Source organism: Carica papaya, chromosome 3 (assembly GCF_054855325.1).
Source record: "Carica papaya isolate Zhongbai chromosome 3, ASM5485532v1, whole genome shotgun sequence".
Lineage (NCBI taxonomy): Eukaryota > Viridiplantae > Streptophyta > Magnoliopsida > Brassicales > Caricaceae > Carica > Carica papaya.
In genome coordinates this window covers 5,796,721-5,818,610 of record NC_142311.1, presented here as the reverse complement: position 1 = coordinate 5,818,610, position 21,890 = coordinate 5,796,721, and the positions used below count along the sequence as shown (strand labels likewise).

At 36.4% G+C, this 21,890-nt stretch overlaps 2 protein-coding genes across 7 annotated transcripts; one reads left to right on the top strand and one right to left on the bottom strand.

Moving 5' to 3' along the window:
• The first annotated feature begins 176 nt into the window (after positions 1-176).
• PRPL28 (Ribosomal L28 family) lies at positions 177-2,110 on the top strand. Its single transcript, XM_022043766.2, has 2 exons — positions 177-482; positions 1,666-2,110. The coding sequence occupies exons 1-2, from the start codon at positions 254-256 to the stop codon at positions 1,896-1,898; spliced, it is 462 nt and encodes a 153-aa protein (XP_021899458.1). The 5' UTR covers positions 177-253; the 3' UTR covers positions 1,899-2,110.
• Positions 2,111-3,575: 1,465 nt separating this feature from the next.
• LOC110815867 (protein NPGR2-like) lies at positions 3,576-9,070 on the bottom strand. 6 transcript variants are annotated; one of them, XM_088215269.1, is made up of 6 exons: positions 8,626-9,010; positions 7,763-8,040; positions 6,633-6,885; positions 5,036-6,249; positions 4,367-4,520; positions 3,576-4,117 (listed from the first exon to the last, which is right to left on the bottom strand). In XM_088215269.1, exons 2-6 carry the CDS (start codon positions 8,015-8,017, stop codon positions 3,801-3,803), a joined length of 2,193 nt encoding a protein of 730 aa, XP_088071395.1. In that variant the 5' UTR covers positions 8,018-8,040; positions 8,626-9,010; the 3' UTR covers positions 3,576-3,800. The 6 variants fall into 6 exon arrangements, with proteins under 6 accessions (XP_088071395.1, XP_088071393.1, XP_021899531.2 ...); XM_088215267.1 differs by having other exon boundaries at positions 5,036-6,252; positions 8,626-8,996; XM_022043839.2 differs by lacking the exon at positions 8,626-9,010 and adding an exon at positions 8,365-8,582 and having other exon boundaries at positions 5,036-6,252.
• Positions 9,071-21,890: the final 12,820 nt, after the last annotated feature.

Below are 21,890 nucleotides of genomic sequence, written 5' to 3'. Positions count from 1 at the left end.
ATATAAAATAAACTACAAATATACAAAAGTATATATTTGTTATATTATTATTATCATGTATGAAACAAGGTAAATTAATAAAATAAAAATTAAATTAAAATTTAATATTTATGTTAAATAAGATAAATAATTTTAAATAAATTAAATATTTTTTAAAAAATGTGGCACCGACGAAGCAAGCGGCCTCAAATTTGATATCGTTATCCAACCACACACGCCCCTTCCCTTTTACTCACTCCTCGAAGCTAACCAGATGGAAATGGCAACGATGGCGTCTCCAGCTATGTTACTGGGAAACGCTTCCACCAATCTCTGCTTCCGCAACTCGCACCTCTCTAAGATTTCCATTTCAAAGCCCAAGCTGCCTTCAGAATTAGGGTTTCTTACTTCTCAACTCGGCGGCATCAAACTTTCTAACCCCCTCCCTCAACTGCCCAAGCTCACCTATGCTCCTTCCGCTCCCGCTTTCCATCCCGTTGCCCGTATGTTCTCTTCTTTCCTCTCTTTTGTATATTTTCGATTTACCTCAGAATTGCCAGGAAATAGGACTGTGTTTTTCTTTTGATGCAATCTGTCTAGGATTTATATTCTAGTTTCTAAAAAATCTGTTGGTCCGGTCAATGTTGGGCTTCTAGGGTAAGAATGATGGAAAACGAAAGGAAAGTAGCGCAAAATTGGTGCATTTGCCCGTTCCATTTTCTTTTTCTTTTCTCAAAGTTTATCAGGAGCCAAAACTCTTATCCATTCTCTCGGTTGGCCTTGTTTAAAGTACTTTCTTATATAATATTTCCGAAACGGAATTAGGTATCAGTGCTTCGGTTATAAGCTGATATGGTTTATTAAATCATGTCGACATCTGAGTTCTGTTAGCGACTTGGGCATTTGAGCTCATTCATTCTATTGACATGCTTTTCCTTCTGCTCATTTTTCTTCCGTTATGATTGTGAATTCAGGTGATTAGGATAAACAGAACGCAAAGAAGGAATAAGATTTAGTCAGTAGTACTTCGAATCTTTGAGGATATGAAGATGAAATATGTTTGTTTGGAAAAATAATACTAGTTGCAATTGATTACTAGGCTAAAATTTGGTTCCAATTCGAATTGCGTGTTACAGGAAAAGTGATCATGCTGGAATGAGAACAATATTCTAATTCAATTTCCAATTACTCAATCAAGTAGGAAGAGAAATTAATCACCATAAAGTTCAATACAAGAGTGAATTAGTTAAATTTTGAATCAAATATGAAAATTATGATATTCCTCTATGTTTAGGAATTTAGATCAAGCATAGAACAATAATGAATAAGAATTGAAGCAAATAGCTTGAAGGTTTGCAAGAATGACAGAACTATTATTGGTTATAGTTCCTTCACATTTTGCCAATATACATACATGGGAGTAAATGAGGCATTTCCATTTGAGCTTTTAATTTGTGGAAATTTACTTAATGAAGTCCATATGTTATTTGCAGATAAGTACTGTTAAAAATGTAATTTATCTTGAGAATTCTGACACAAATGTGATGGGTACTATTCATTTTTTCTTTTGTATTTTCTATGACCTTTACCATATAATTTTTTCTCTGCTTCAGACCTTAGGATCTTACTTTTTTACTTCCTTTCATGAAAGCCGTTTGGTTTGCTGATGTTCATTTGTCTTTTCAGGTCGAGTGTGTCCATTCACGGGGAAGAAAGCAAACAAGGCAAACAAAGTATCCTTCTCCAACCACAAGACAAAGAAATTGCAGTTTGTGAATCTACAGTACAAGAAGGTCTGGTGGGAAGCTGGTAACCGATATGTTAAACTACGTTTGTCAACTAAGGCATTAAAGACCATAGAGAAGAATGGTCTGGATGCTGTTGCTAAAAAGGCTGGTATAGATCTTCGCAAGGAATGAAAAGCAGATACTCCAGATTTTTTTGCCTTCATTTGTTAGTAAAGCTTGTCTAATTACTACTTTTTTGGTTGAGTTTTAGTTTTAGTTTCTCTTCCATTGTGATATTCTGCTCGGCTCAAGTGACCAACATAATTTGCATGTCTTGGAAAGTTCTATCATCCTATCACAAAACAGACTTAATTGAAAAGTTGGAACCAAATATTACTGCTCAAGATCACCGAAAACAATTTTGAGAATTTTTTTTTTTGGTTAATAAGGACCAAAATCATAGCTAGTGTTAGATGGTAAAAGGGTGATTTGCACTCCATTTACTTTAAGGGCAAATATGAGCAATGAATTTGTTTGTTCTTATGGTAATAATTTAGCCTGTCCTTGAGAATCATTAATCCTAAATCAGATGTCAGGCAAGCTCTTGGTGAGTATGCAAATCACTAAAAATTGGGATGCGGTGAAATGTTGGTTGCACTGATTTCTTCACCATTAGCATTGCTTGAAAATCTCCCTTGCTGTGAGTGAAACTTCCTCCATGATGATATGCTAGCAGCAACCTCTGTAATACCATTCAAATGCCCTTTTCATTTTAACTTGAGATTAGTAAGAAAATATAATTTCCATTTTCATTTTTATTTTACCTCTTTTTTCTAGAAAGAAATCTCAAATTACCTAAATTTTGTCTCCTAAAAAGAAAAAATGTAGAACTAATACTTGTGTTGGTTAATAGATTGTTTTGATTTGTTTAAGAAAGAATAAATTCATTGATTTTCTGAGCATCCAAAAAGTGTTGTGATTTATTAGTAATCCTTCTGGAAACAAATACAGTAAGTAGTGCCTAACAAATGTAAAAGCATATTGATTTCCACTACGCACAACTTCAAGATAGAAAACCTTCTTTTCAAAAAAAAATTGAAATTTCTGATAAATTATCATTTAATCTTGAAAAATAATTTGAGAATATCCTACCCATTTAAAAAAATTAAGCAAATTTTAATCCATTGATAGATAAAAATCTGAGTTCATCCATGCTCTAGGCCACTGTTTGAGCCAGGATCCTCTTGATCTCAGTCTTAGCCATGGTCCCAGCTCCTGCTTCGCCGTAGATTCTAATCCAGGCCCGGGTCCTGGACTCAGCCTGAGAATTACATCCTAAAACCAACTTGAGATTTTAAGGAACTTGATGCGTCTGATCTCTCTTGCATTACCGATTTACTATTGCAATATATTATACAATTTGATGAAACCAGATTTTATGATACATGTTTTTTTTTTTTTTTTTTCTAACGATACCTATTATAATTTTTTTTAATAATTTAATACAATGTTTGGGTGGTATTTTGATAAATAAATAGAATTTTTTATTATTAAAGAATTAAAATCAATTTCTAAATGCTTTTCACAAACTTGTTATCTCTACTTCTATTGCAATTTATGATCCATTTTTGTGACAGATTTACATTTATTGTCACCAAAAAAAAAAAAATTTCACCCATAAGTTTACAATTTTTTGTTATTACAATTGCGATCATCATCTGCGTATGGTAAAGTTTTCCCATTTATAAATGTTTTCTTTGTCGTATAAAAACTATTCCAGCAACTTTTTTGATGTATTTGATGAAATTGTGCTTTTCTCAACAATTTCAAGAAATTGTGTTATAATATTATTAATGTACACGTATTAGATGATTAATAAAATAGATAAAGTTGCAGTAGAGATTAGATTGTTCATATACAAACACAAACTTAATCAATCACACACCACATATATATATATATATATATGTCAACTTTCTTAATCTATTATGTATTGTTGAAATCATAATATTTGAAAAGTCAAACCATGTATAGACTGTGAATGTTATTTTCAGTCCATAATTTTACAGCAAAAAATGGAAACAGCTAAACAGGTTATCTAAAGGGCTCAACTGGTGCAGTTTCTTCAAGAAGAGCTGCAGCCTCAAAGCATTCAGCAGCCTCCATTACTGACGCTCCAACATCAACTTTATATACCAAACCAAGATTGTACCATGCACAGGCATTTGTCCGATCCACTCGGATTGCATCTGTGAGAAACGTTCTTGCAATTGCCATTGATTGGCTTCCGAACTGCTTCAGGACACAGGCTGTAGATATCAAACTTGGCACATGCCAAGGTTCAATGTCTAATGCATTCCTATATGATTTCAATGCTTCTTGCTGGAGTCCCTTTGCTTCATACAATAAACCTAAAACACATTCATCGTCAATTTTCGGATTATGTCACATGGGACTTAAATGTAATGCATGAACAAGGACTTCACATATGTAAGGAAAATTCATTTATTAAAGAACTTCTGTAACATTAGATATGCAATCATTTCATAACTATAATATTAATAACAAAATCCATGCTGTGTGTGCAACACATTCTGATTAAATGGATTACTGTCTGTAAAATAATATTAACAAAATGCGTAAATATAACAGTATTGTACCTGTGGCGTGCCACCTGGAAGCAGAATAAGTGTTAATAGCCTTGGATTTTGAAAGGCAGACCTCAGCATCGTGCCACTGGGACAAGCTTGTATACACATTAGCTAGATCATGCCATGTTTCCATTTCCAAGCTTCTATCTTCATTTCCAGTTTTCTGGAAGAAAATTGAAAAGAAATTGATCGAGGAATTGTTCTGAGCACGTGAACTAAAATCCCAGTCTAAAATTAATCTGTCTTGATCCCTCTCCCTGCCCATTTATACTTATCATAACGCATAAACAATGAATTCCAAAGTTATGAAAGAAATCTTCATAACATTTCAATTTGTACTGTAGTTGCACCAAATAAAGATCAATATGGTTAGTCCAACTGTTTAGTAAAGAAGTTAACTTAATGTTGTAAAAAAATCCATTCAGTTCGATTCAGATGTTCTATAGAGCACAAAAAGCATGGACTATACATAAGAATCAAAACAAATAAGCAGAAAAATAATGCGTGGTTCTCCTATGTCTTCTTTTCGGTCTCGACACACACATGACAATTAACTAGTATATTAGGATTCCAGAGATTTTTTCCCTTTCCAACCTCGCATCACAATGTAATTAGAAAACATATAACATGTTGGTACCAAAGAAAACAGGATAGTATGCATGCAATGGAGAACCATACCTTTAGAAGCTTCTTTCCAGCACCACGCATTTTGGACCGAACTTGCAGAATAGCAAGAAGAAGAGTATATGTTTCTATGGCTTTTTTTAACTGACCCTGTGCAATTTGGAGCTTAGCTTTGGTTCGTAATAGTTCTCCTTGGTCCCACTTCCCAGTTTGCTCTAGAGCTGTGTTAATTACATTCTCTGCATCAACAAACCGCTTCTGAGCGGATAATATTCGAGCCAAAATAATATATCCTTTAATATGAGACCCGGTTTCAAGTATTAATAACTCTTTTGCATAATAAAGTGCAAGATCCAGTTTCCTCTGCTCAGCATTTTCTAAACAGAGATGGAATATAACGTACGGATCTCTTTCTCTCATTGCTCTTTCAGCTCTTTCCAGTGCCTCAAGGGCTTGAGAATGCTTTAAACTTCTGTCAGAATCTGACGCAACTAATTTGGAATGAGCTGATAGTAGGATACCCAGAGTGCAATTCGCGATACTTAACATTTGGCTGCATCTCCCATCCAATTCAGAAAGCGCTTTGCGAGCATAAGCTATCCCTTCTTCAACACAAATTGCATTCTGTCCGCAGATCTTTGCAGAGAGCAATAATTCTAATATGCAGTCTTGATTCTCTCTGTTATTCAGCAAGTTCCTGCAAAGGTTCAAAGCAACAAGGTCCTCACCTTCACCACAGTAACAAAGAGACAGCATACAGTATCTTTCTCTTTTGTCAATATTCCCTGGAAGCAATTGTTCGACGTGCTGTGCTAAGGCACTTAATTCGCCTGAGACAGACAGGGCAAAAGAAAGATGATCCATAATTGACGGGTCCCATCCAATTTTTCTAAGAGTAAATTTTCTGAGAAGAATCAGCAACAAAAGAACAGCTTCCTCTATATTGTTTCTGGGAACAAAACCTCCTTCTATTTGAGATCGGAGATTTGGTGGGCTTGCATCAGTGCCACTATACAAAAGAAAAACTGCAAATTCCTTTTGTATCTTTGCCGTTGTTTCCAGGTCAAGATTCCAACGATAGATGAGGGCCCGCCTGTAGGACAATATAGCATCCTGAGAAGCCCCGGCAAGCTTCCATAACTCTGGAAGTAGCTCAACAGCTTTGTTTAGAATTTCCTGCAATTTACAATCAGCAGAAATGTTTTCAGGTAGACCTTCTGGCAATGAAGATTCTACAGTGTCCAGGATAACTCTGCATGACTGAGCAGCTTCTGCACAAGCACGTAAAGAAAATTATCCCTGCTGGAAAATTCTGAAAAAGAAGGTCTGAAATTCTTCTCCTTTCCAGTTTTCATTTCTATGTGCACAGTGCATGCTCTCAATATATGAATGAGAGACAGATGAACAACACAAAAGTAAAACCTGCAGGGTCTCCACACGTAAAAATTGACTTGGAAAAGCAAACTGGATAACAATTTGATACTCAACCATAAAAAATGTATGTAAATTCAGCAAAATATTCTTAACAACATTAAGAAATCTTCCTGATTTTGAATGATTTGAATAGATGGTAGAAAAGTAACTAAGGAGTCAAATGCATATAAATGGATGAGAGGTAAACAAAAGGCAAGAAGTGAAATGTAGTGAATACCTTGAAAGCTTCCAAGATGTTGAAGTGATTTTGCTTTGAGGAAAATAGCTTCAAGAAGTAAAGTAATAGCATGCATGGACATAGGCGGAGCAGTATCACTTTGCGAACGGCGTCGATTCTGTTCACATCTTCTGGAAAGAGAAACTTTTATTTTGGAAGTTACAGCAGTGACATCTATTCCTTCAAATACGTGAAGTGCAGCTTCTATGTTTCCTTTTTGATACTCAAGCCTTCCTAATAATGCTCTTGCTTCCTGTAAATCAAGATCTCTTACTTAGCTCCACATAAGATATACCAAGTTTTTATAAAATTTGAGCATTAAGAAAGAGTTACAAAACAACATCTAGAAATCATGATAACCACATAAAGAAGATAATGTGGAGAAATGAGGTCAATTGCTAGAATCCCAAAAGGATGTAAAGGGTACAGAGTTCTGTAAGCAATTTACAACTTCAAATTCCATGTTTAGACAAATTTAGACAGAAATAATAGCTTCTCAGATTGTGTCAAATATTCCTTCCAAAATGAATGAAATATCAACCCCCATAATCTAAACTTACTGTTGTTCAGACCAAAAGTGTCAAAACTTTCCCACTAACCTGCCCAACTTGAGGATATTGTGAAAGAGAAGCTGAAGGAAATAAGTATGATGAAATTAGAACAATGCTCAATCCATGAATTATCTAGCAAAGCAGAACCTAGAAACATACTACATCAAAAGTGAAAGTTAACTCCAAAAACAAGTCCCCAAAAGCATTAAAGAAGAATTAACATTGTTTCTTATCCATTTCTTTGACTTTATAAAGCCTCCAGCTGAAGTACTCTTTATGTGTAAGTGGTACAAGTGAAATCTAACAGCAAAATGCAACTGTGAACTCTCAGTAAATTTGGTTTAAATGTGGTTGCAGTCAATTTTTTCTGCAATTTCCAAATTAATTTACCCCTAATAGTCTTGTTTTTACTTTGTCAGAAAGCTTCATGCAGATTTCCGAAATTAAAACGGAGGCTGTAGTTTTCTAAATCTGTAGAACTAAAAGTTGATAAATGAAATATTTCTTGTAAAATAGGATAGAGAAATTAACCAAAAGCCACAATGGCCAAGAAGAACCAAAATTTTAGATGCAAAGAACCTCATAGTTGAGATAACCGCTCTCACGCAGAGATGACTCTGCTTCTTCGATGTTGCTATTGTCAAGCTTTGTTTCCATATCAGCAGTTCTGGAGGAGTATCCACTTGCAGAGTAATCCCTAGTTGCCAGTGACTCTGAAGAAGCTACAGTTTCATCTACTCCCAGCTGCTCTCCAGACCAAATGCACTTCATCATTTTCTGCAACCTCACTCCAATTCCAAATCTCCGTTTCTTCATCCAACTTTTAAGTCTCATTATGTTTCATCACACTTGAAATCCTTCCAAAGAAATAAACAATTAAAGAAGAAATACAATCATTCAATACGATAGAAACCATGAATAACAATGCAAGTTGCCTAAATCATGAATTCTTCAACCACAAAGTTAAATTCATACACGTAATAGGAAAATGATTGATGTCCCAAAGGAGCATTGGCGAACTCTCCAAAGTTTTCCTCAAGAAGAAAAAAAAAAACCAAAAATCCAAACAAGTTTCTTCTCTCTTTCTCTTCCTCCCCCCACCACCCTAACTAGACAGAAAACTTGAATTCAAAAATCGAAAACAAACAAGTAAAATTCTGTTTGGAAAATGAAAATCCCACCTGTATTTCCTGCTTATGAACTCACCAACACTAGCGAAGTTCAGAGCTCAAGCCATCATTGACTCATGCAGAATAAATAATAGAAGGAAACAAGAGAAACCCAGAAAACCCCAGGTAAACATGTACAAATTTAGTCAAAATCAACAAGATATCATGATTAGAAACCAAAGTTGAGAGACCCACAGAAAAAAAAAACAAAATGAAAAAGAAGGATCAAAGAACTAAACGTGTGGAAATAACACTACAAATAAAGAAACTTACCTTTGCATTGCAAAAAAGAAGATCCCGAGCCCACAAAACACCACCATCACTAGGCATCTCCAATGAAACGATACTTTCATCTTCTCATATAAACAAAGAATCCAAAGCTCACGTCAACTTTTCTGTCGTCATTCATTCTATTTGGGTATGAAGAAGACAGGCAAGACTCGTGATTCTTCATTTCTCGCGTTGGGTTTCCGTCTTTTGTTGTTTTCCGGGATCGAAGTTACTTGATTTTGTTCTTCAAAGGTGTGAACAGAGGCATGATTTGTCAACTGATAGTTGGAACAAATCTAATTTAATAATAAAAAAAAGAAACATGCCTTTTAAAAGTAGTCAATTTAGCGCCCAAGAAGAGACGTAAATGCCAGGGGCCCAATCTGAAAGTGAAATCTACTACCCAATAATTAATGTCTCCTTTAAAAACACATTGATTCATTCACCCAATACAAAGAAAAAAAGATCTAGAGCAGCATGATAATCCACAAACAGGAAAGAATTTAACAGATGAAATTTAAGAGTTAAAAAAAAAAAAAGGTTATTGATGATGAGTCGAGCAGAAACGTGTTAATGAGGGAAATTGTTTTAAAGGGTCATTTTCAAAATAAATTTTGAAAGGTGGCAGTAGGTGTAGAATGCTTTCGAAACGTTTCGCGTTTTCAACGTCATCCATTATTTAACTTTTGTATGAAAGACTGAAATAAAAATGTCTCTTCATTTTTAGTTCAACTACAAAGTTGTCCCTAATATTTAATAAATTTATTTTTACTATCGAGTCAAAGCTGATTAGGTAACATGTCTCTCTGTTATTTTTACTTAATATGTTAACTTTATCGTTATTTTATATGTTATATGTAAAACTGTAAAAGTTCAAAACTTAAAAGGTAATAAAGTTATAAATTAAATGTGGAAGTAAAATAATAGAATTTAGAGTTTACATTCCTTACACAATAATTTAAAATATTTCATAGAGTTACAGAAATATCACTTCTAAAAAAATAAACGAAAATCAAAGAAATAAACAAAATATAAATAACTGAGCATTCTAAGACGACTTTCACTAACTTTTGAAGGTAGTCTGGATGGTGAATTTATTCACAATCCTCTTATTGATCAGGATCTGAATGTTAGTCCTCTTGATCTGAAATAGTTAATGAAAGGGTGAGCTATATTAATCTAGTAAGAATATCAGACTACTCACCGATACAGAAACTGAAGGTTGATAAAAATTATAAAAACAATAAATGAACTCTTGATTTAAGTAAATTCATTTATCATAAATAAAACTATTTATTGCATATATTTACCGTTGCGAGATTTTCAAAATCGACCTATGGAGACAATAACTCAAATAATATTTCAATCTCATTTTCGAGTGAGCAATAGCAACCATTTTCTCATTTTATTTATCTACTAGTATCCCTGGGGACCCATAAGGATGTCCCACTATGCATGAACCAATATTCAATATTATCAATTAACCGGTCATTCCCATATAACCCGTTCGGTATGAGCGCCAAAAATACCATTCCTCAATACCTTATCTGGTATGAGACAACTTTCACGGTAAGATTCCCTATGTACCTGATCCATCCACTATCTCTCAAGATATCTAGTAAGACTATCATTCATTAATTCATATGAACAATCAATTTTTCGTTTGCATATTAATTTCCAATTTCACAAATTAATTGTAAATCACGCAAGACAAGCAATATATATATTAAGGAACCACAACCGAATCATTCAACCATTTTAGTATATTATCATTTATTTAAAGTTGTAAATTTAATAATCAATTATATAAGACAATAAATAAATAATTAACTAGTTCCGACTCCATTAGTAATTTATAATTATTCTCAAAATTTTTTAAATTACACAAAATATCATATTACCGATTATTAAGGTTCAATTCTATAATAAAGAATAAGGTGAGGGATTCTTACCTAAATCGGTGTTTAAAACACCAAATTTTCTACTGCACTTACTGGTGATCCTTAGGTTTCCTAAATTTTCTGCGGAAATTAAAACACGCTTCAGGTACCTAAAAATACATCAAAAAATTCAAAATCAATGTTAAAAACATTTTCTGCCCAATTTTGAAATTCTGGTATGGCAACACCGATGTGCTTCGGCGACGGCACCACCGCCTGTAATGGTGGTTTGCCTTGGCTTGCCCATTTGCGGCTAGTTTTGGCCAGTTTCGGTCAGTTTTATACTCATCCTTGTGAGGAAACATGTTAACAGGTCTCAGTTGGCCCAAAAAAAATAAAAAAACAGAAACCTATCAGTGGTGAAATTTTTCAGTGCGGTGGCTCCGCCGGCTCACCTTTGTGGCTGAGCGTTTTTCTTCGGTTAACCTATAGAAAACAGAACGATGAACACAATGGTGAAAAAATCACACGAAACGGGAAACAGAAAGGGGCTCATCGGATGAGGTTTTGTGTTTTGCCCACGGCGGTGCGCTGGCCTTTGCCTACGATTTTTTGCTCATTCATCCTTCTTTTTGCTTTGATTTGGTCATGGGGGTGCTCGTAATCAAATTTTGAGCAAATAAGAGAATATATACCTTTTCTAGCAGTCGGAGGTGGCTCTAGCGCGACGGCAGACAGCGGTCTGCTCCCTTCTCCGGCGACTAGTTCTTTTTCTCTGGTGGGAGGCTAACGGCTAGGGTTTGGGTTCAGTGTGATGTGAGATATTTATACCCATCTCACGTTAATCTAGGTCATTCATCGCATTTAATCTCGACCATCCAATCGCGTTTAAGAAGAAAATAAATCTAGACCGTTCATTGTAATTTGATCTCGACCATTCGATCGCGCTTAAAAAGGGAATAAATTTGGACCATTCATCACGTTTAATTGTGACCATCCGATCACGCCTAAGGAGAGAACGGATTTAGACTGTTCATGCGCGCGGGGACGCTTCCAGGCAGTCCAATCACGGGGTATGTGGATCGCCAGCGTGGCCTCCCGCGTGACACTGAGTCAGTGTGCCCTGCCACAGGACACGCTTCGGTTCGTCGAGGTTGCTGACTGAACGGTCTTACGTGGCATAATTTTTTTTAATTACGTTATGACTCTTAGTTTCTAATTTTTCTTTCAAAAACACTCCCTGAACCCAAAATTTCACCCATTTTTCTCAAAATTATTTTTAATTTCATCTTCAACCTATTTTTTTCCATAATTCCACATTAAATTAAATTTTTATATATTTTTTAATTTTAAAATTAATTTCGAGCCAACTTTCGGGGCCGAGTATTACAACTCTCCCCCCTTAAAAAAGAAATTTAATCCATCAATTTGTCTCCCTCTCGCTCAATCAAACAATTGGGGATACTGGGGTCTGAAGTCTGATTCTACCTCCCATGTAGCCTCCCTCTGTGTGTGATTCTACCATAGGACCTTAGTGAAGAAAATTTTCTGGTTGTGGAATACTCTGCTCTTTCTGTCCACAATGCCTACCGGTACCTCTTCATATGACAGATCCTCCTGTAGTGAAAGTGGCTCGTGGGCCAAGATGTAAGAGGGGTTCGAGTTGTACTTGCGTAGCATGGATACATGAAACACATTATGAACTCTAGATAGTTTTGGAGGTAATGTCAGTCTGTAGGCGTCGGTACTAATTCTGTCTAAGATTTCAAATAACCCAATAAACTTAGGATTTAGTTTTTTTCTCTTGTCAAACCTACTGATTCCCTTAAAATGAGTGACCTTAAGGAACACTCGATCACCTTTCTCAAATTCTAAATCCCTCATTCGAGTGTCCGCATAGCCCTTCTACCTGCTCTGAGCCGTCTGGATGTTCTTTATTATCTTAACTATTTTAGCTGTAGTCTCATCCACAAGATCTAGGCCGAACAATTTTCTATCACCCACCTATTCCCAACATATCGACAATCTACATGGACGGCCATATAACGCATTATACGGAATCGTGTCGATACTTACTTGGTAGATGTTATTGTAGACAAACTCTATTAAGGGTAAATGATCATCCCAATGGCCCCCAAAGTCAAAAACACAAGCTCAGAGCATATTCTTTAGTGTGCGGATTGTCCTTTCTAATTGTCTATCGGTCTTAGGGTGGAATGCGGTACTAAAAGACAGTTTCATTTTCATGGCTTGCTGAAAACTAAACCAGAACTGAAAGGTGAACCTGGGGTCCCTATCGGATACTACTGTCACTAGTACTCTATGTAACCTGACTATCTCTCGGATATACATTCTTATTAACTTGTCCAAAGAGCCGGTCATCTTGATGGCCAAGAAGTGAGAAGACTTGGTGAGCCAGTCAATAATTATCCAAATGACATCATATCTCGAGCCTGCCCTAGATAATCTTGTCACGAAATCTATTGTGATGTGTTCTCACTTCTACTCCGGAATCGGTAATGGGTGAAGTAGCCTGCTTGGGCGTTGATGCTCTACTTTGACCTGCTGACACACTAAACACTTGGAAATAAAGTCGACCACCTCCCTTTTCATCATGTTTTACCAAAATCAGGGTTACATACTTTAATACATCTTGGTGCTTCCGGGATACATGATAAACTTTGAGCTATGAGTCTCTGTCATATATACCTTTTCAGCTCACTATCGCATAGAACACACACCATATCCTGAAATCTGAGTAACCCGTCGTCAGAGACTTGAAATTCTGAATTTACTCCATGTTCTACATCTTTTATGAGGGCTATTAGGGTGGAATCGGCGGATTGAGCTTCCTTTATTCTTTGGATTAACTCAGGTTGAACAGTCAGGTAGGCCAAACATGTAACTCTCTTCAGGTACTGAAGTTGTACCTATTGTGCGACCCCTATTACCCTGCATTCTGAAACCATTAGGTGAGCTAATATACCTGCACTTTTTCTGCTGAGTGCGTCAGCTACCATGTTGCCCTTACCCGGGTGATATAAGATATTGCAATCATAGTCATTGACGAGTTATATCCATGATCTCTTAGACATGTTGAGATCTTTTTGAGTGAATATATGTTTCAAATTCTTATGGTTGGTACAGATATGAAAAGTCTCCCCATACAAGTAATGGTGCTAAGTCTTCAAGGCGTGGATAATCGCGGCAAGTTCTAAGCCATGGGTGGAGTAGTTTTTCTCATGACTCTTCAACTATCTGAAATTATAGGCTATGACATTCTTATGCTGCATCAGAACATAACTTAACCCCAGGTAAGAGACATCACTATAAATTGTATATCCACATGTCCCATTCGGTAAGGCCAACACAGGTGCAGTAGTTAACCGCTTCTTTAGTTCTGAAAAGCTCCTTTCACAGTCCTTATTCTACTCAAACTTGACGTTCTTATTTGTGAGCCAAGTCAAAAGAGCAAGTAGGCTAGAAAATCCTTCCACAAACCTGCTGTAATAACTTGTCGTCCTCAGAAAGCTACGAATCTCTTTGACCGAAGTTAATTTCTCCCAATTGAGCATTGCCTCAATTTTTTTGGGGTTCACTAACACTCTATCTCTTGATTTGATGTGCCATAGGAAGGTAGTTTGCTCGAGTCAGAACCCACACTTACTCAACTTTGTATATAACTTCTTTTTTCTGAAAACCTACAAAACCTGAGTCAAATGGTGAGTGTATTCCTCTTTACTTTTTGAATAGACCAAGATATCATCGATAAATACAATGACAAACTAATCCATGAATTGTTTGAAAATTATGTTCATTAAATCTATAAAGATGGCTGATGCGTTGGTTAGTTCAAATGGTATGACTATCCTACTCATAGTATCTGTACCTAGTTCAGAAAGCTATTTTAGAAATGTCTTCTGCTTTGATCTTTACCTGATGATAACCTAAATGTAGGTCTATTTTGGAGAAGACATGGGTACCCTGTAACTAATTAAAAAGGTCATCGATTTTGGGGATGGGGTACTTATTCTTGATTGTGATCCTGTGCAATCCTCGGCAGTCAATACATAACCTTAACATCCCATCCTCATTCCTTGCAAATGTGACTCCAGCACCCCCAAGAGGACACACTATGTCAGATGAACCCACTATCCTGCAATTTATTGATCTATTTCATCAACTCTTTCTTTTCAACACGACTCATGCGGTACAGGGCAACTAAGATAAGCTGGGTGTTTGGCTGAAGATCTGTGGTGAATTCAACTTCTCTATCCACTGATAGTCTAGGTAGTTCATTAGGAAACACATTCGAAAAGTCTCGGACTACCAAATCTCTTGAATATAATTTTTTTTTAAAGATTTGCCTAATTAGAGAAAATAGCCGAGTTAAAGTACTTGGTAATAGAAAAATTGTCATGAGGGAATAATGTTTCAAGAATTTTATTAATTTTTAAATGACTCTTCATTAGGATGGTTGAATACAAGTTTCTTATGAAAACAATCTACGGTGGTGTGATATATTGTTAGCCAGTTCATTCCTAGGATTGCATTAAAGTCTCCCGTATCAATCTCTATTAGGTCTACACTTAATTTTTTATTTGCTATATCTATTATACAGACTCTGTATATAACCTCCCATAGTAGTGTTCTACTATCAGGAATAGACACAAACAATACATAATCAAGTCTTTCAAGTAATACATTCAAGTTTGGTGTAAAATATGTGAGATAAATGAATGTGAGGCATCAATATCAATCAAAACATGTTCAAGATGGTTACAAATAGTGTACATACCCTGTATCACATCTGGGTTGGCTTCTGCATCTTACTAAGTGAGGTTGTAAGCTCTGCCCTGGATAGGAGGTCTAGCCTGGTTTTAATTCATCGGGCACTCTCTCGCGTAATGCTGGGCACTCTCACATATACAATAAGTATTGTTGCGACAATAGCAGAGTCGGTCCCCATGATCCTTACTGCAGTGCTAATAAGTCCTACTGCATCATTTTTGTCGGAATCTAAGGAGGAGCTTGAGTCACTGGCCTAGGTCTCTTGTTATACTGAACATGTGCAGTGGGTGCTAGTTTGCGGTGTGAAATTAGGGGCCTGAGGTTCCCCACTGCTGGAGAAAAAATGCGAAGGTTTTTCTCTACTAGCTGTGCTTTGGCCAGAACGGTTGAGTAGGTACTGAGCTCGAACACATACAGTTATTGTCTAATCTGAAGATGGAGGCCCCACTCGAACTTTCTTACCTTTCTGTCTTCATCCATCATACTCTCAGGGGAATACCGGTCCAACTCTAGAAACTTTCAGGCATACTTTGACACAGTCATATCGCCTTGGACCAGGTGTACAAATTCCATTTTCTTCAGATGTCAGAAATGCTCTGAGACGTACTCTGCATTGAAGGCCATCAGGAACTATTCCTACGTGACTGGGACGGGAAAGGTGGCCTTCTTGAATTGCCACCAATGACCTACCTCTCCCACTAGCATATAGGTGGCGAGTATAACTCTCTATTCGGGAACCACCCCAAGAGTCGTGAAAGTCTTTTCTGTCTTAGCTAACCAGTACTCAGCCTCTTCAAAGGAGGATACCCCTGTAAAAATAAATAGATTTAGTCTTTTGTACCTCTCAATATAGTTTGGATCCATCATGGTTGGAACTGAGTCCTGTAGAAAAGGGACTGGATTGTGTTGGGGAGGGACCGGATGGCCCTATGGTGGTACTTGATGATACGGTAGAGGCTCTGGATTGTACTGTGGTGGTGCCGGGTAATGCAGGTGGTGCACCAGACTATACTGTAGTGGTGCCGGGTGATGCAATTGGGGCACTAGACCATACTGTGGTGGTGCCGGATGGTACTGTGGAGAAGCAAGGTCATATCGGGGTGGCTTAGGATCCTTCCGCTACAAAGGTAGCTCAAACTATGGCAGCAGGGGAGGGTCAAGTAGCTCTCTCCTTTCCTCCTGGGCCTATTGGGCAATGATGAATCTCTCCAATATTTTAAATAGTCGGTCAACATCGTCTCGAAGCGAACCCTCTCCTCAGTTTAGTAGAGGTCTTTCTCTCATCATCTATCTGCACCTGAATTTCACAAGGAATGATTGAGAGATAATACATTTTTCTGGTGTTGCCCTAGGTCTTTGTGTAAGGAATGGTTTGAGGAACGCGGTTCTGATACCAACTATAAAAGTCAGAAACTTAAAAAGTAATAAAGTCATAAATTAAATGCGTAAGCAAAATAATAGAGTTTAAGGTTTGTATTTCTTACATAATAATTTAAAATGCCCAATAAGAATACGAGAATGTTCATTCTAAAAGAACAAATAAAAATCAAAGAAATAAATAAAAGACAAATAACTGAGCATTCTAGGACGACGTTCGCTAGCTTTTAAAAGTAGTTCGAGTGGTGAACTTATTCACAACCCTCTTGTTGATTGAAATCTAGGTCTTGGTCCTCTTGATCTGAAATGGTTAATGAAATGGTCAGTTACACTAGTCCAGTAAAAATATCACACTACTCACCGATACAAAAACTTAAGGTTGGTAAAAATTATAAAAATAACCAATTGAGCTCTTAATTTAAGTAAATTCATTTATCATAAAGAAAATCATTTATTGCATATATTTACCATTGAGAGATTTTCAAAATCAACCTATAGAGACAATAACTCAAATAACATTCCAATCTCTTTTTTGAGTGAGCAATAACAACCACTTTTCCTTTTTATTTGTCTACTAGTATCCTTGAGGGCCCATAAGGATATCCCACTATACGTAAACCAATAATCAACATTGTCAACTAATCGGCCATCTTCATATCCGTCCGGTATGAGTGCCAAAAATACCATTCCTCAATATCTCATTCAGTGTGAGGATGAATCAGGTCGTTCTCATACCCCGTCCGCTATGAACGCCAAAAATATTATTCATTGAATACCTCATCCGGTATGAGGCAACGTTCACGATAGGGTTTCTAATGTACCTGATCCGTCCACTATCTTCCAGGATATCCAGTAAGATTACCATTCATTAATTCATATAACCAATCAATTTTTCATTTGCATATTAATTTTTAATTTCACAAATCAACCGTAAATCACGCAAGACAAGCAATATATATATATATATATATCAAATAAACACAATTGAATCATTCAACCATTTCAGTATATCATCATGTATTTAAAACTGTAAATTCAACAATCAGTTACACATGACAACAAATAAATGACTAACCGGTTTTGCCTCCATTAGTAACCTATAATTATTCTCAAAGTTTTGTAAATTATATAAAATACCATATTATCGATTATTAAGGTTTAATTCCATAACAGAGAATAAGGTGAGAGATTCTTACCCGAATCAGTATCTGAAATACTGAATTTTTTACTGCGCTTACTGGCGGTCCCCAGGTTTCTTAAATTTTTCTGCGGAGATTGAAACATGTTTCACATACCTAAAAATACCGCAAAAAATAAAAAATTGATGTTAAAAACTTTTTCTAGTCAATTTCAGAATTTTGGCACGGTGACATCGCCGCCCACGATGGCGGTTTGCCTCGACCTGACCGTTTTCGGCCAGTTTTGACCGCTTTTATACCCATCATTGTGAGAAAACACGTTAAAAGGTCTCGATTGGTCGAAAAAAGTCAAAAAACAGAAACCTACAGGTGGTAAAAATTTTTGGTGCAGTGGCTATGCTGGCTCACCTTCGCGGATGGACGTTTTTCTTTAGTCAACCTATAAAAAATAGAACGGTGAACACAATTGTGAAAAAATTGTACGAAACGAAAAACAAGAAGAGGTTCATCGGAGGAGGTTTCGAGTTTTGCCCACGGATTTTGGCTCACCTGCCATTCTTTTTACTCTGATTTGGCCATGGGGGTGCTTGGAATCAAATTATGAGCGGATAGGAGAATTTTTACCTTTTTTTTCGGTCGGAGGTGGCTCCAGCGCAGCGGCGTGCGGCGATTAGCTCCCTTATTTTGCGACTAATTCTTCTTCTCCCACGGGAGGCTGGCGACTAGGGTTTGGGTTCGGTGTGATGTCAAATATTTATACCCGTCTAGCGTTAATCTGAATGTTCATCGCATTTGATCTCGACAGTCCAATTGCATTTAAAGAGGAAATAAATTTTGATTGTTCATCGCAATTTGATCTCGACTGTCTGATCGTGTTTAAAGAGGGAACAAATTTGGACCGTTTGTCGCGTTTAATCGCGATCGTCTGATCGCGCCTGAGGAAGGAACAGATCCGGACTGTCCACGTGCGCGGGAATGCTTCCAGGTCATCCGATCGTTGGGCACACGGATTGTCAGTGTGCCTTGCCACGCGACGCACTCTACTTCGTCGAAGTTGTTGACTAGGCAGTCTTACGTGACGCAATTTTCTTTAATTGCGTTCTGACCCCTAGTTTTTAATTTTTCTTTCAAAAATACCATCTGAACCTAACTTTTCACCCTTTTTGCTCAAAGTTGTTTTCAATTTCGTTCTCAACCTATTTTTTTTTCTATAATTTCACATTAAATTAAATTTTATTACTTTTAAAATTAGATTTTTATACATTTATAGTTTATAATCAATTAAAATTTAAATAAATAACTAGTACAAAAGATATATTTATAGTTAATTAAAAATTAAATTCTAATTTTAAATTTAAAAAAATTTAAATAGACAACTAGTATAAATATATCCAATTTAATTCCTAAAATATAGGCAATGTTACATTTTTATTTTGAATATTATTTTCATTACAAGTAGTATCTAAATTTTTAAAATTATTTCCAAAAACTTAGCCCCCCATTAAACTATGAATGGAAACATTATATGTAATTTATGACTTATTTATAGAAAAAAAAAGGATCACAAAAGAAAATTAAAAAACAAAACTAATTTTAATTTACTATGTTAAATCTTAATATTAATTAAAAATAAGTTATTGTTAATTAAAAAATTAAAAATTCTTCGTCTTTGATAACTTATCAATGAGACATTTCTTTTAATAGAGTAATTCTCGGTATAAAAAAAAATTATAGAGATGATTTCTCAATAAGACATTCTCTCACAAATCATTTCTTTTATATTTTTATGATAAAAGCAATACATTCTAAATTTTTTATGTAACAACCCCGAAAATCCAAAAGAAAATATATAATAATTTAAGTGCGGATGCGAAATAAAATGTTAAAGTTTACATCATTTTCACAATAACTTAAAAGTACTAAACAACATTACGGAATGAATACTCTGAAAGAAACACGAGGAATAAGAAAAGTAATGGAAAATAGAAAGTATCTAGCATCTACTTGCAATCTTTTTACGGATCGGGCTCTGGAACCGGGTCTTCTTGATTTGAAATGGTTAAATAAAGGATGAGCTATACTAGTCCAGTAAGGATATCACACTATATCACCGGCACAGAAGTAAATGTTGGTATAAAATCAAAACAACTAATGGAGCACTAAATTTAGCAAATTCGTTTATCAATCATAAAATCATTTCTCGTTAACTTACCATAATGGAATTTATGAAAATAATATATAAAAACAATAATACCATACAGATCATAATTTTATGAACCATCAGCAACGTAGAATGTATTATAAATCCATATCTATTAACAATAAATTAAATCATAACCGTTTCTCATTTCACCAGCCTATTAGTATCCATTGAGGTTCATAGAGGTGTCCCCGCTACACGTGAACCCCTTCCCTTAACACTTTCAATTCCAGGGCCGTCCCCATATTCCGTCCGGTATGAGCACTAAGACATTAAACCTCAATACCCCGTTTGGTATGAGGGTGAAACGGACCGTCCCCATACCCCGTCCGGTATGAGACAACGTTCATGGTAGGGTTCCCTATGTACCCAGTCTATCCACCATCTCCCAAGATATCTAGTAAGACTGATATTCTATCTGTTTATTTGATCACACCCCTTTTCTGTTTTCATTTAGTTTCTATTACCAAATCAAACATAATCACATAAACAAATAAATATGCATCCGGTCATGCAATCATGTCTCACATCCCAAATCAAACTGTGGTCAAGTAAGACAGTAATACATGCATTTAAACTATAAAATAGATAAATCAGATATTATCATTTTTTTAGACTATAAAATAAATCACAGATAACAATGTCCAGTTCAGGTTCCATTAGCAATCCGTAATTAATTATGCACGTCTATTTAATTTTTACAAAATACTGTATTATTATTTATTTAAACTTCAATTCTATGATAGAAAATAGGGTGAGGGGTCCTTACTCGATTTGACACCAAAAAGCTAAACGGTTTACTGCGCCTACGGGCTGTCTCTAGGTTCCCTGAATTTTTCTTCAAGAACTGAAACGCGCTTATAGTACCTACAAATGTTCTAAATAAATCTAAAATCAGTCCCAGGGCCCGCTCGACCAATTTCGAAAATCCAGCACGGCGGCAGCAGTCTGCCTCGAGTCGGTCACTTTTTGCCGAATTCGGCCGATTTTGCATCGATTCCTGCGAGCACACACGCTAAAGGGCCTCGATGAGCCAAAAAAATACGAAAAATCGAAACTCACCGGCGGCGGGGCTCTTCGGTACGGCAGCTCCTCCGGCTCATGTTGGGGTTGAGTGTTTCGCTTCAGTCAACCTGTAGAGAAGAAAACGATGATCATAATAGTAGAAAAATTACGCGAAACGAGAATCAGAAAGGGCCTCATCGGAGGCAGTTTGTGAAATTCTCCGCGGCGCCGCCGGGCTTCGTCGGTGTTTTTCGGCCAATTAGCCGGTTCTTTCACTCTGATTTGGCCATGGGTGGGCTTAAAATTGAATTTCGTGCTAAGGAGAAAATTTTTACCTTTTTTTTTTCGCGGTCAAAAAGGGTTCCGGTGTAGCGGCGAGTGGTGGCACTCGGCTCCTCGGCGGCTGGGTTGTCTTCTTCGGCGAGGGGTTCTGGCCGCTAAGGTTAGAGTTTGGGTGTAGATGAGGTTATTTAAATCCATCTGCTTTTGATCTAGGTCATCAATCACGTTTGATCTGTACTGTCCGATCGCAATTAAATAGGAAGTGAATTTGAGTCGTTCATCACAATCCAATCTGGGCTGTCCATCGCGATTCACTCTAGGCCGTCTGTGCGCGCGGGAACGGACCTCAGCCGTTTGATCACGCACGTAGATCGCCCACGTGGCTCCCCCGCATGGCCTCCTGCGTCAGCGCCTCTACCACTTGGCGCATCTTGGTTGGTCGGGACTGCTGACCGAGCGTTTGACGTGACAAATTTTTTCTAAATTACGTTTTGATCCTTGATTTTTTATTTTTCTTTTAAAAATATCAATCGAACCCAATTTTTCACATATTTTTCTCAAAATTATTTTCAATTTAATCCTTAATAAATTTTA